Consider the following 14,140-nt stretch of genomic DNA (forward strand, 5'->3'; position numbering starts at 1 on the left):
ACATAATGTCTTGGCGCAGTACCGAGGAACAATTAATTTTTATCAACTTATGAAATCCTCGTGAGCGAAGCCGTAACAGTTAGTTTACAATAACATACAAAATTGAAAGGGAGAAAACAAGCTGGAATAAAATTTCTGGCAATTTACCATACCATACCATATCTGAAGTACTTATCTGATTACTGTTTACATTAAGGAACTATACCAAATGAATGGAGAGTTGCTATAGTAGCCTCTGTGTACAAAGGAAAGGGTGATAAACATAAGGCCGATAGAACCAGCGTTTGGGTGGTTAGGCCGTGTGCGGTAGCCGAGTTTCGCCCAGACATGCCATTTGGGCTCATCATATGGATTGGCATGCCTGTCCAAGACTCTGTTTAGCAGTGGCAGACTAACTGCATGTCTTTGAGGATTGGGCCCTACTAATGATTCCGAACCATCGGAATTAACCAATGATGGTTAAGGTCCCCGACCTCGCCGGGAATCGAACCCGGGACCCTCTGGGCCAAAGGTCAGCACACTAACTATTTAGCCATGGAGGCGGACATTGCAGATTGATACACAAGGACTGATCTTTTACCGAATCTGGAAGATATTTTTGAATCAATGTTTTAAAAGCATAAGTGATACAGAAATTCATTTAGGCCTAATGGTGCTAAATTATTAGACAGAGAAAAGATGAAGTCGACTTATGTAAAGAGGACTTATGTAGCAAAGAGAATAAGTAGTTATGTAGAAACAAGACCGAGATATTGAAGTCGGTCTGGTCGATCTTAACTTTATGCATTGTAGTTGGTCTTGCTTTATGACGTCTGAATCGACAGTTTATCGATACTTATCGATTATGATATTTTTAACGTATAGGAAGAAACGGCGGGAGTTGGCTGGGTGGTAGTTGATTTGAAACATTGAAACTTTACAAGGATGGAAACAAAGCAAGCTTCCGCTCAAAGTCAAAATGCCATTACCTTGAAAGGTTCTGCTGCTCTCGTGAGAGAATATTTAAGTATGTGTCTTCAGGAATATAATTTTACTATTTGTATTTGTATCCCCGTTTTACAATTTGATGTGTTCACGTGAATATGGCATGGCGATGTTCTTGTCAGTTACTGGTACGATTAATTTTACTTTTGCAGATTATGGAATCAATAATATTCTTTATCAAAGAGGAATTTATCCGTCCGAAGACTTCACCACGGAACAGTGCTATGGCCTCACTATTCTTATGTCAACGAACGAAAAAATAAAAGCATTTTTAAAAAACGTATTGGAGCAAATTGAAGGTGAGCATATATTAAAACCCAATGTTAAGTTGTTCACGTAACTTATTAGTGTACTTCTAAAGGCATTTAAATGATTAATTTTAGCACAAATCCAGATAGAGATTTTTTGTTATGTTATACGAAATATGAAGGTAGCCGAAAGATGTGTTTGGTAGTTTATTACAGAGGGGAGTTATGTTCCACCCATTTTGTATTTAACCTACTTAAAATATAATGCTGATTTTCTCTTGTTTGCACCAGATACGGAGTAAATCTGCGATTGAGTTTTCTGCTTACGAAGGTTCTTGTAATATTACTACTTTATTAATATTTATGTTGACAATCTTTGTAGAGTATGGCAATTTGCTTCCGTTTTGTACCACTCTTTCCTTATTAGTTATAAACTATGTATAAATCTAAACAATCAAAAACTCTCATGTGTTTACAAGAACTATATTTGCATGTTATTGTCGAAGGATTAATTTCGTTGAGGAAAGGAGACTGCAGCAATGCAGTAATACGTAAAGTCAGGAGAAGAAAATAGGCCTAATCATTCATAATCTAATGGGTACAGCAAGTTAACTCAGAGCCCCTTTCTTCATCTGCTAACTTTCACATTGTATACTTCTTTTAATGTCTTCCACGTAGGGTTTCTCAGGCCCACCACTTCCTTTCTTCCCCTCATAGCCACCAGGTCGGCTTGGTAGTGTGGTAATGAAGTCATTGCCAGGAGATATGTCCTACAATTTTACTTCTATTTCATCATTATCCTTATTTTTCCTACAATATTTTTGCATTTGTTTTCCTTTCTATTCGACTTGTTTTTGTCTTCTCTCATATCTGTAATAACCCAATGTTCAAGCTCCACTTCATACAAATGTACTCCACACTGAGGATTTTTGAAAAGCTTTCCCGTATCTACCTACCTATGCTGATGTGTTAAATTTTTGAAGTTATTAAAATTCATTAAGGCTTGCTTTGTTTACTTTCATTTTGCATTTCTAACCACAATCAGTATGTCAATCACTCAATACTGATCTGCATTTAGGGCAGTCGCCCAGGTGGCAGATTCCCTATCTGTTATTTCCTTAGCCTTTTCTTAAATGATTTCAAAGAAATTGGAAATTTATTGAACATCTCCCTTGGTAAGTTAACTCCCCTTCTTATAAACAAATATTTGCCCCAATTTGTCCTCTTGAATTCCAACTTTATCTTCATATTGTGATCTTTCCTACTTTTAAAGACACCACTCAAACTTATTCGTCTACTAATGTCATTCCACACCATCTCTCCGCTGACAGCTCGGAACATACCACCTCGAGCAGCTCGTCATCTTTCTCCCAAGTCTTCCCAGCCCAAACTTTGCAACATTTTTGTAACGCTACTCTTTTATTGGAAATCACCCACTTACATGCAAAAAATCTGGCCCATTCCTATAGATCACAGAAAGTTAGTTTTTTTTCTTTTGTGAGGTTTCTCCGTTTACTGTGTACTTGACTCCACCCAGCCATTAATGCTTCTCTTTACGATTGGTGTGAATTCAGAGAAACAAAAATGAACAATACTACATTCTGGTGTGAAATGACGAGGGTGTCAGAAATAATCTCCCTGAATGAAATTTGCTATGTTTGGAGTAAATAATGAGAGGGGTAGTAGTCCAAAGTACCGTATTTACCCGAATAATCCCCGCCGTCGAATAATGCCCGCACCCTCATTTTAGGAAGGCTCATTTTGAAAACAAATGAAATGAACTAAAATTTCTTCTAATGAAAGAGTAACGTAGGCATAAACAAAACATTTCGTATCACTCCGTGAGGTCCACGTGGTCTTTATGCAAATATGAACATGTAAATTTACGGATATAGCTGCTTTGCCTGAGATGATAAAAATACATTATCACTGCTATGGAATATATTTTCCATGAAAATGAGCAAGTAGGCCTACTTACGTGACAGGTATTTCATTAATCTGAACTTGCAATAGGCTCGATTCCCTGTAGACGGGAAGATTCGTTGCCTCTTGCATCACTAGAATCCTCTCCTAAATTACTTACAAGTTCGTCGCATTCCACATCTAAAACACTTCTCACACATTTTACTGGACAGTAACATGACCGGTGGTGGATAATTCTTTTCGTGCAATGTAAACACTTTAAATAGACACACCAGCGAAATCTGATATTAGTTTTGCGATACAGTAAAGCCTCGTTAATTCAAAGTCTTTGTAATACCGAGATCGGACTTCCAATTACATGATTTCGAATTAACAGCCATCTTGTAATTCAGAAATGCCAACGATCGCCAGCTTTCACGGATTCTGCTTTTCCGCATACTGCCTGCTACGTGATGTGGCTTTCCTTAAAACTCTGAATACAAAAGAATTAAGATTTCACTCTATTTTCAACTATGGAACACACTATACACACACCGAAGTGAGTGAAAATGCAGAAAGCTAACCCTGCATGTTCCAGAAGACTTGTTCTATCGTGACGTGGAGAAATTTTGAATTTAAATTACTCTGTAAAATATTGTACTATTTTTTTTTAAATGTAAAGTCAGTTTAGAATTAAGTCTGAAATGTTTTCCATTGAAATATGACATATGGGGACCGTTTTCTTCCATCTACGGTTGCACAAAGCATAACTCTACACTCAGCATCGAAAACTGGGTGAGCTAGGAGCGTGTTGGCATCCTTAACGCGAATAAAACCCACACCCCAATTTTGTGCCTCAAAATTTTTAATAAAATATGCTGGGATTATTCGCGTAAGTACGGTAATATGATTATACTCCTTTTTCCCAGACTGGGAGTCTGACAGTTGGTGGCAAAAGCACTGAATTACAAAAAATAAACACACCACCAAACAGTGTTGCCAAGAATATGGAGTGTCACGCTCCTCTCATGGACTAGTTTTGAAAGTCTTGATTTATTCTCTAAAGATTAATATATTTTCAATCATACACTATTCACACTAAATCTACAGATGAAAACACACACAATCCTGTCCTATCTCAAACTATCTTAAAGTATTCATTCTAAATCCACAGGTTAAAAGAAAACACGAATGCTAACCTAAAAGTAATCTTCAACTAATATCTATAAACAAACTAATAGTAAGCTAATTATGAATATTAAAAGGAATAACTGCACACATGGATTGAAATAAAAATATCATCAATGTCCCACTCCAGTCGCCCGGGTGTGGTTTCCAAGCCTCCTCCACTCCTTTCTGTCCTTCCACTGTTCCTGCTCCATTACTTCCACCACATCCAATCCAGCTTTTCTAATGTCCTTCCAAATCTGATCCATCCTCCTTCTTCTCGATCTTCCAGCTGGTCTTTTTCCCTTAACTTTTCTTTCCAATTCCCTTCTTGCTACCCGTTCCTTTCCCATTCTTTTTATATGTCCAAACCATCCCAGTCTTGCTTTCTGTATCTTCTGTACTAATGGTTCTACATTTATCTCTTTTCTGATTTTAATATTTTGAATTCTATCTCTTGTCTTTTTAACCAATGTTCTTAAAAACTTCATTTCTACTGCTTGGATCTTGCTATCTTGTCTTTTATTAGTTACCAGCGTTTCTAGTCCGTATGTTACAGTTGGTATGAAATACATTGTAATAACACAAATATCATGAAAAACTTTTGAAGTAAAAGCGGAAATAAAAAAACTTGGTTGTAAGCTCAAATATTTCGCATTTTCTTTCCTCCAAAGCTATGCACAATCAACAGGTTACGTAGAAGACATACATCACTAAATCATGACAGGAATATTTGATGTGGAACAGAATAATTTAATTCTGGGAACCGCAAAGCATAATATAAAAATAACCAGTCCGTAACTCGGTGACAATTACTAATGCAATGCTAAATGAAAACAAAGTTACTTACCCATCTGGCTGCCCATGCTAATCACTGGGGAGGGGTTCAATTCCTTCAGTGTCCACGTCACTGCCATTCTCATCTTCACTGGAAATGGAAATTGTGGATTCACCAAACGATATTATTAGTTCGTCTACTGCAGTATGTATTACCACCTTTCGTTCCCATATTTCAACAATTGTTTCTTGGACATGGCCTACCACTTTTCCCCAATCCACGGCTGTCACATTATTAACGGCTGTGACAATGAGGTCTTCTACTTCCTTCATTGTGAAAGTCTTGATTTGCCGCCACAGCATTTTTTACTTGGTTCCAAATCATTTCAATGGAATTAAATCACACTGGTAAGGAAGGAGATGTATCACTTCATGGTGCTGGTTCTTAACCAATTCGTCCACATAATATTTCGTGGTCCAGGGTTTGATATCTGTAATTATTCCTAATAAAGCCCTGTTCATTAGTGTGTGATTGACCTCGATCCCATGCCTCTCAAGCCAGGCGATACTGCCTTCGTTCCTATTGGCACGCCTTTTCCACTTCCATACTATGGTAAGGAGCATTGCCCATAACTACGACGCTGTTAGGGGGAATGTTGGGAAGTAATTGTTTCTCTAACCATACAAAAAATGTTGCCATTGATGCTTTCACGGCCCGTATTTATAGACATGATACTGTATAGGCTTTTGGGCTTATGCCGTTCTTGACACGGCATAAGCCCAAAAGCCTATATTGTATCATACAAAAAATCTTTCATGATCCATTTCTTCATGATAATCTCCAGTCTTCTTGGATCTAAAGAAAAGAAGTATCCCATTAACAAAACCGGAGGCTGTCCCTGCTTAAACTACTATAAATCTGCCCCCTTTTCCAGATGGATCAGGGCCGATGACCTTTGATGTTTGGATCAGGCATGGTACTCTGTGTAGTGTCATCAGTCCACCTTTAGTTTTACTGCAACCCGCATTTACGAAGTCTCGTCCAACCATACAATCTGGTGGAAGTCCTTAGTCTTGATCTTACTAAAAAATTCACAACGCAGGGTTACACTCCACATTCGAGCAGCAGTTTTCAGCCGTTCATTTTTTTAATACTTGAAACCTAGCTTGTGGCTCACTTTATAGTGTGAATAAATCATGCTTATTCAGTGATCTAAATAATTTATTCACTGTAGGGTGTTCCCTTGTGAGATAATACCGATAAATATGGCGACAAATGGCATCTTCTTAGAAAGAGTCAAGATCAGTGACTGGAGCACCAAGAGATCTCTTCTTTCCAGGTATGCAGGTATGGATAAATGAATGTCTGATCCCTCGAGGGAAGACAGTTTCTGAATAGTGGCCTTCCAAATCATGCTTTCACACATGGAATGAAATGAAAGCACTCTGACAGTACAAATACTGTATGCACACACAATGATAAAATAATATAACACTTAACAGGTAAAAATCAGAATTAGCAGGGAAAGGACACCGTGTGACAGTGACAAACACTTGGTTAAGTGCCATAAACATATCAAAGTTTCCTACGTTACCATAACAACATGCCGTTTATCGCAACACCAGTGCCAATGTCAAACTCCAACTCTCGAAAATAGACCTGTAGAGACTCGACCTTAAAGAGGGAGGGGTGAGAAGTTCTCATCTTTTGGAAAGAGCTAGCGGCTTTTCAATCATGTTGCTAGAAGAATGCAAGGAGGGGAAGGAAGGCATTTTATTTCCGACATAAGTCTCGCTTTCTGTATGGGTCACTTGGCTGAGTGACTCGGATGGTTGAGGCGCTGACCTTCTGACCCCCAATATGGCAGGTTCGATCCTGGCTTAGTCTGGTGGTGTTTGAAGGTGCTCAAATATGTCAGCCTCATGTCTGTAGAGTTACTGGCATGTAAAAGAACTCCTGTGGGATTAAATTCCGGCACCTCCAAAAACCATAAAAGTATTATTATTATTATTATTATTATTATTATTATTATTATTATTATTTCTGTATGGGTCACATTTTCTGCCCGCAAATGTACGCAGTTGCATCATTAAAGGTTAGTAGTTAGGGAATTCAAATGTAATTCATATCTTGTTTAGTAATTAGGAAATCTGGGAAAGTGGCGTGTGGTTAGGATCACATAGCTATCAGCTTGCATTTAGGAGATAGTGGGTTCGATCCCCACTGTTGGCAGCCCTGAAGATGGTTTTCCACGTTTTCCCATTTTCACACCGGGTAAATGCTGGGGGCTGTACCTTAAGGCTGCGGTCGCTTCCTTCCCAGTCCTAGGCCTTTCTTATCCCATCATCGCCATAAGACCTATCTGTGTTCGTGCAACGTAAAGCAAACTCTAAAAACAGTAATTAGGAAAATACATTTTATTCTTATGTAATAGGTGATAACATTGAAGATGTGTTTAACACTTATTTAGGATTGCTGGTTTTACGTAGGCCTAGAGTCATACGTCATTACAGGCTCTGTACGTATAGCAATGTGCTGCTGCGGGTGGACGTTACGAGAACTATTTAGGGGCACCTTCATCAACATCTGACCATAAGAAACTGGAACACATGTGGTGTTTACATACATAAGGTATATTCAGTCATTTTACAGTGGCCCTCTAGCGCTGAATCCCTTTGTTTTTTGTCTAAAGCCATTATTAGAATCTAAGACATTCCCTATGTGTTGATTCGGTCATGTTTTGTGATGTAGATAGCCGCTGTGATGGATCACACTGGCGTGAAGAATAGAAACTTGTGTCCCTGTCCATTCTCTATTCCAAGTTTTTTGTTTTGTTTTTGACACAGTATATGATACGTGCGTGTGTTTTTTCAGCTAATTTCTTAACTCCCCCCTCCCCCCTCCCCCCTGCGTTTACAATTAATATATCATATTCATAGTTTTGGCTTTCCCTGATAAAACGACTAGTGGCTGGGTATAACGCGAAAGCAGAACCCAGTAAATAAATTGAGAATCAGAAGAAGAAGAAGAATCATTTTACAAAGTGTCTTCAAATTATTATTTTTTAATACCATAACGTTCGGGCAGAACTATATGCTTGTTGTTGGCTGCATTAATAGATACTGTAATACAAAAGTCTTCTTCACGGCCTCATGAAATTCATTTGAAAAGACTGTGGATCATAGTCGACGTATCTCGCCAGAAGGGCGAATGCGCCATTTACAAAATTTTTCAGTATCAACAAAGTAATTTGTACTTACGTCAGTAAAGTAGTATTAATGTTCTATACAAATTTATGAAGCCTTATTTATTTTTCATCTTCTAATAAAGGTTATTTACCATTGAACCCTTTCATTTGTCACCCAAAAGTATAAAATGTGAATTATTGGCATAATTGCCCTTCTGGTGAAGTAAAGTTTCCATATTTATCCTATTTGCCCCTACGTTCACCTTTTTGGCAGCATCTGAAAGTTATATTCAACTTTCCATTTGTATTGCTTTAACTAGCTCTGTTTATTTTGATACATTTGTACCTGTTTCAAGGATACAAGTATATCAAATAAAGAAGGAATGATAAATGGGTATGATTTATTGCATCCCAAATCAGTAATCAACTTTAATTTATTGTATTACTAAAACAAATGTGTACAGGTGCTTTAATGGCTACGTGATAATGGGAAGGAAAACATTGAAATTGATTTAAAGTTCCTTTGGGTATTCATCTTCTTCATCAGTTTCCTCCAACTTGTCTTGATCATTTCCAGAATTTGGCAACTGTAGGTATTCCTGATGGTAAATTGGTGGGATAATGTTCACTGATTATATCTTCTCTAGGTCCTAGAATTTCTTCATAGTCAGAGGAAGTCGTGTCTCGTAGGCCTGTTGGAGCATCTGCTGCTTTTTCTTATATCTTTCGCTTCTCTCTGGCTGCATTTCTGCAATTGTCTTACTGTTCTCAGAAAGTGTGTGGGTGATATGAAGCCACTTTTCTCCCTTCAAAAACTTGACCGAACAGATGTCTTTAAAGCAAATTGGCTGCTTATTAACCATCATTTCAGTATTAGCAGATTTACTCTTCCAGTCTTCAAACTCATTATGGTCCAACACGTGACATACGTTTGTTCGAGGATTAGTTCTGGAATTCCTGGTTATTGCTGGCCATTCACTCGCAGCTCAAGATTATTTTATGGCAAGTTGCTTCAATAGAGGCATGCATTGAATCCACTGGCAAGTTACATGTGGCCTGGAACAAGACATGTCAGTTTGATCAGTTGTAATGTTGTGCATTTCTGCAACACTTGGCTGAGGGTGTATATCACGTGCTTATTCTTATTGTATCCCGGACAAGAATCACAATATAAATTTAAGGTAGTTATTTAATTTCATCAACGTCATTCTTAAGAATGGTGCAAACTTCGTTAGCGCCTAGTTTCCCATCGCATTCACCCCAGACATACGAAAAGCACTTCTAGTTGAACTTTCATAAAAACATAGATTGTGTACAGCGTACCTCGTACTGTAATAAGACATGCTGTCTCCCACCGGTGTACTGCGTACCTTCTGTATGTCAAATGAAGTAGTGAGGGTACTGGAGTCTTCCGTGTGTACCTTCTGATCCTTTAGGAATATTTCTTCTACATGTTGCTTTTCTTTAAGGTGGATATCCAACTCTGATCTTTGTTCCATCATTACGCTTTTTCCTGGCATACTTGTCTATCTTTCGACTGTGAAAGCTGATATTAAAGGAAGTATTTAATCTTAAACACTCGTATACTCACGGGATCAGTTGCCTGCTGCTTGAATTGTCTGTACATATTTGAAATATTTTTCATTTCAGCTGGAAGGTACTTTCGTACTGTACTCTCCCTGCAATAATATGAAGGTACCGCTGGCAACTGCATAATGAATTTCTTTACTTCTTTTACACTGCTATTCTTTCTTTTGTTATGTCACTCATATCTGGCTTAGCAACAAATCTGTTGAATTTTCGACAGTGCATCCATTCCAGTTTCCCCGCTCATCAACAATGCAGATAACGCGTCTGTGTACAAGAAAATGGACACTGTAAGAACGAAAACAATAACTTTAAACTCTTATTTCTATAGAATTCCGTGGACATTCATCCTGGTGGCAAGCACTTCTCACGTTCGCCTTTCTAGATGTGAGATTTGCCCTTTTGGTGATAAACCTTTATCATATTCGCCCTTATAACTCCTAAAAAATGTTCCTTTCCCGCCGTTATTTCCAATACTAGACGTTCGCCCTTGTGGCAGTAGGTGCATTTCAACCTATCGATATGAGACATTGCATAAAGTGAAAATTGCAAAAATTGGCCTATTCGCCCTTGTGACAAAATACGGTCGATAGCAGTAAATCGCAAGAAGTAATTTGGAATTTATACATTATAATTAATACAAAATAACTCTTTACAACATGTATTTTAACCAATTTACAAACAGGTTAACAATTAGAAACAAATTATTATAGCAATGTTATATTTACAAAGCAAGCTCAGTAGGCCACCTTTTTTAGATCACGCTCGTCATAATAGATACACATTGTATTGTCTTGCCATGGTCTTAATTATAGCCAGTGGAATAATAATATACCATACTGTACTACAGACCAAAGTGTGAAATTTTATAGTATTCCGTTACAAACTAACGAAATGGATTTGGAAAGGCAGTAGACAAATAAAATTACACAAATAGACCTCCAATACGCAATATCAATAGCTCACAGAAATACCGTATTTTAAATCTGTACATTCATGTTCTCGTCCCGAGGTGGTGCATTTCTTTTCAAGCACACCAAACCAAACCCCATGGCACTACAGCCCTTGAAGGGCCTTGGCCTACCAAGCGACCGCTGCTCAGCCTGGAGGCCTGCAGATTATGAGGTGTTGTGTGGTCAGCACGACGAATCCTTTTGGCCGTTATTTTTGGGTTTCTAGACCGGGTTTTCAAGCACACACCTAATGGAAATGAGTTGCATGCACCGTTTTAACCACATACCAACCCTCATACCAATCTTAAGTTTCTGGCAGTGTCAGAATTCAAGCCTGGGTCCCCGAGGAAGGGCGCTAGTAGCGCTAACCGTTATATTACAGAGGTGAACTCGATCATATTATAAATACACACACTATAAATAATGACTTATTGGCAACTTTAAGTGATTCTGAACTTTTCTTCTCATGCATAAGTTTTGATAGTGTGAATGCAGGTTTCAGTATCAGGAATTTCAATAGGTTCAACATCAAGCCTGAGCCTTTTTATCAGAAGAAAGTTCCTCTACTTTCTTCCCCCTGTCGTAGTTCTCTTTTCCTGCTTTTGAGATGCGAGGTCGAGACCATTCACACGGTCGATCAGTACACGAGGTGACATGTTCTGAGCAAACTGCATAAACAACAGCTGAAATATGCTTACATTTCATGGAATCAGTTATTCGCCTTCATGAAATAATAACGATTGTTCCAAAGGCCTTCTTTAGAAAAAGATGGTTGTGTTTAAAATTAATTTAACAGTGTGTCCACCCGTATGGAAAACCTGGGAAACAGGGAAATGTCAGGGAATTTGATAAATAACTGGAAAACCTGGAAATGTCAGGGAATTCAGGAAAAATTCTGGAAATTCATTCTTCTGCCAGATCCATGTAATATAAACACATTTTTCAGTTTTTATAACATTACTCTAGGGCATGTCTTTTATGCCAGGAATAAATCATAATGAAAAGTTAATAAAGTGTGATCTCGAATGTGAAGTAACCAATAATATCAATAGCTATATGATAGATTGATCGAATTTTCAATGTTTTGATCTGCTTACTATTGAATATTCTGTGTTGTTGAGGAATGGCGAGCTTGATGAATTTGGCCTATATTGTGTTCTCAGTTTTTCTAATCGCTTAAATGCATTGCTTCCACAACAATATATGCATATAGACAAAATTCCACAACCCAACGGATGACTGTGTTTGTTTACTATGTAATGACTTGTGCGATAGTTATTTACCTCGTAAAATGTAAAAACCGACACAAAACACCGACTGAATGCAGAAAAGTGTGAAATTCTCTTAAACTTAATACTCATTCGAGTGCTCATGATCATTATTATTAAATGCGCTGACGTAGGTAAATGTGTAGTGCATCGCAACACCATTTGGGCTGCGCCACGTTGAGTTTCCAACCTATCTTTCGTGTGAGGGGAGACTCATTGGGTGTCACTGAGTACACGGTCCACGCCGACCAAATTCACCGTACTGAACCCGGGACTTCAACCAGACACCTTTCAGTTTGACTACGTCTATAGAACCTCATTTGACATTCTAAAAATAAAAAAATAAAACTATGGAATATTTTTCCCTGCCCCCTGTGATTATAAACTAAGGTTGGACCGCTCTGCATATCACTGATGTGTTAATGCTGCAAACGTCATCCAACGACTAAAACAACGGGACGCACTTGATGCTAAACATCTTTATATCCTTTCTCAACAAGCTGCTCTCTTGTAAATATGTATATAAGCTGTAATTTCTCAACTGTTTAATTGAATATTTTAAATTTTCTGTATAGTTACCCTGTCAACCTGTAATCGTTCAACCAACGGCAGTAATTAATGTTTCGAAAATTGACGCCAGATACTTTATACCCTTTCTCCCCTGACTGTTTCAATGTAAATATTTGTATAAATTTTATAATTTCCTATGATTTTCTAATGAGTGCGTCAATTATTCTTCGGAACACCACTGCTGGACTCTGCTAAAATACCCAGTCTATAAACTATGTCTATAAACTATATTGTATAACTGTATCACCAGTGAACAAATTTTTCTTGGTTGCTTAACTTTTCCCATTATAATGTATTTTAACTTTTACAATTTAATTACTAATCAGGTACCTGATTTTTGCCTTGAGGAGGTAATTTGACTGATGATGCCCGCAATGAAGGGTGAAACATGTCTCCAATGGAATTAATAATAAATTCCTAAATGTTTAAAAATTTATATGTATTGAATAGGTCTGTCTGCAAATGAATAAGGGTAGAAAATCTCCAGGACGAGGAAATTAGACAGAAGTACATGGATATGATTAGTGAGAAGTTTTGAACAGTAGACAGTAAGCAGGTTCAGGATATAGAAAGTGAATGGGTGGCATACAGGGATACTGTAGTAGAAACAGCAAGGGAATGCCTAGGAACAACTGTGTGTAAAGATGGGAAAAGGCGAACATCTTGGTGGAATGATGAAGTGAGAGCAGCCTGTAAACGTAAAAAGAAGGCTTATCAGAAATGGCTCCAAACAAGGGCCGAGGCAGACAGGGATTTGTACGTAGATGAAAGAAACAGAGCGAAACAAATAGTTGTTGAATCCAAAAAGAAGTCATGGGAAGATTTTGGTAATAACCTGAAACGGCTAGGTCAAGCAGCAGGGAAACCTTTCTGGACAGTGATAAAGAATCTTAGGAAGGGAGGGAAAAAGGAAATGAACAGTGTTTTGAGTAATTGAAGGGTCGGGGGAAAAAACCAGGTAAGTCACTTTTTTCTCGAAATTGAGATATTGTTACAGTCCGCTTCAGAGTGATCATGCGCATCTATTGAGAGGTCGGAAATGGAAAAAAAGCAGGCGAGTTAGGAGAAATAAGCGCTCAAAGTTTCGCTGTAAGGGGAAAGAACTAGGGAAGTCAAGCGCAAAGAGGAAAGAAGCAGGCAAGTCAATGATGCCTCAGCTGGCCACGAGAGGGCAGAGCAAATATCGCGGCGCTATCTGTCTTGACTTTGTTCTCTGTGCTTCCCTCCATTTACTTGATGTGTTGTTTTTGTTCATCCACGAGGTTATGGTTGTATTGTGAGCTGTGTGTCGCGAGTGTGTGTTAGCGGTTATGGCTTCCAGTGCTGACGAACTTGTAAAACATGAAGCAAAAAAATGGAAGATTACTGGACGGATGTCAGAGGTGAACAAGAAACTGAAGCTTTCTACCCACGAACCTGGCCCCCCTTGTCATTGTAAACGATTTGACTGTTACATCACGAGTGAAGCGGACAGGAAAGAAATATTACGCCAGTTC

The 14,140-nt window shown here is 38.2% G+C and overlaps 1 protein-coding gene across 1 annotated transcript in view; it reads left to right on the top strand.

Annotated features, from left to right (window-relative positions):
* The first annotated feature begins 849 nt into the window (after positions 1-849).
* mad2 (mitotic arrest deficient 2) overlaps positions 850-14,140 on the top strand; it is a 42,981-nt gene continuing 29,690 nt past the window's right edge. Inside the window, exons 1-2 of the mRNA XM_067143131.2 lie at positions 850-1,006; positions 1,137-1,283. Of these exons, the coding sequence (XP_066999232.1) occupies positions 925-1,006; positions 1,137-1,283 (229 nt within the window). The 5' untranslated portion in view covers positions 850-924. The remainder of the gene's footprint in view (positions 1,007-1,136; positions 1,284-14,140) is intronic.

Source organism: Anabrus simplex, chromosome 1 (genome assembly GCF_040414725.1).
Source record: "Anabrus simplex isolate iqAnaSimp1 chromosome 1, ASM4041472v1, whole genome shotgun sequence".
In the NCBI taxonomy this organism is placed as follows: domain Eukaryota; kingdom Metazoa; phylum Arthropoda; class Insecta; order Orthoptera; family Tettigoniidae; genus Anabrus; species Anabrus simplex.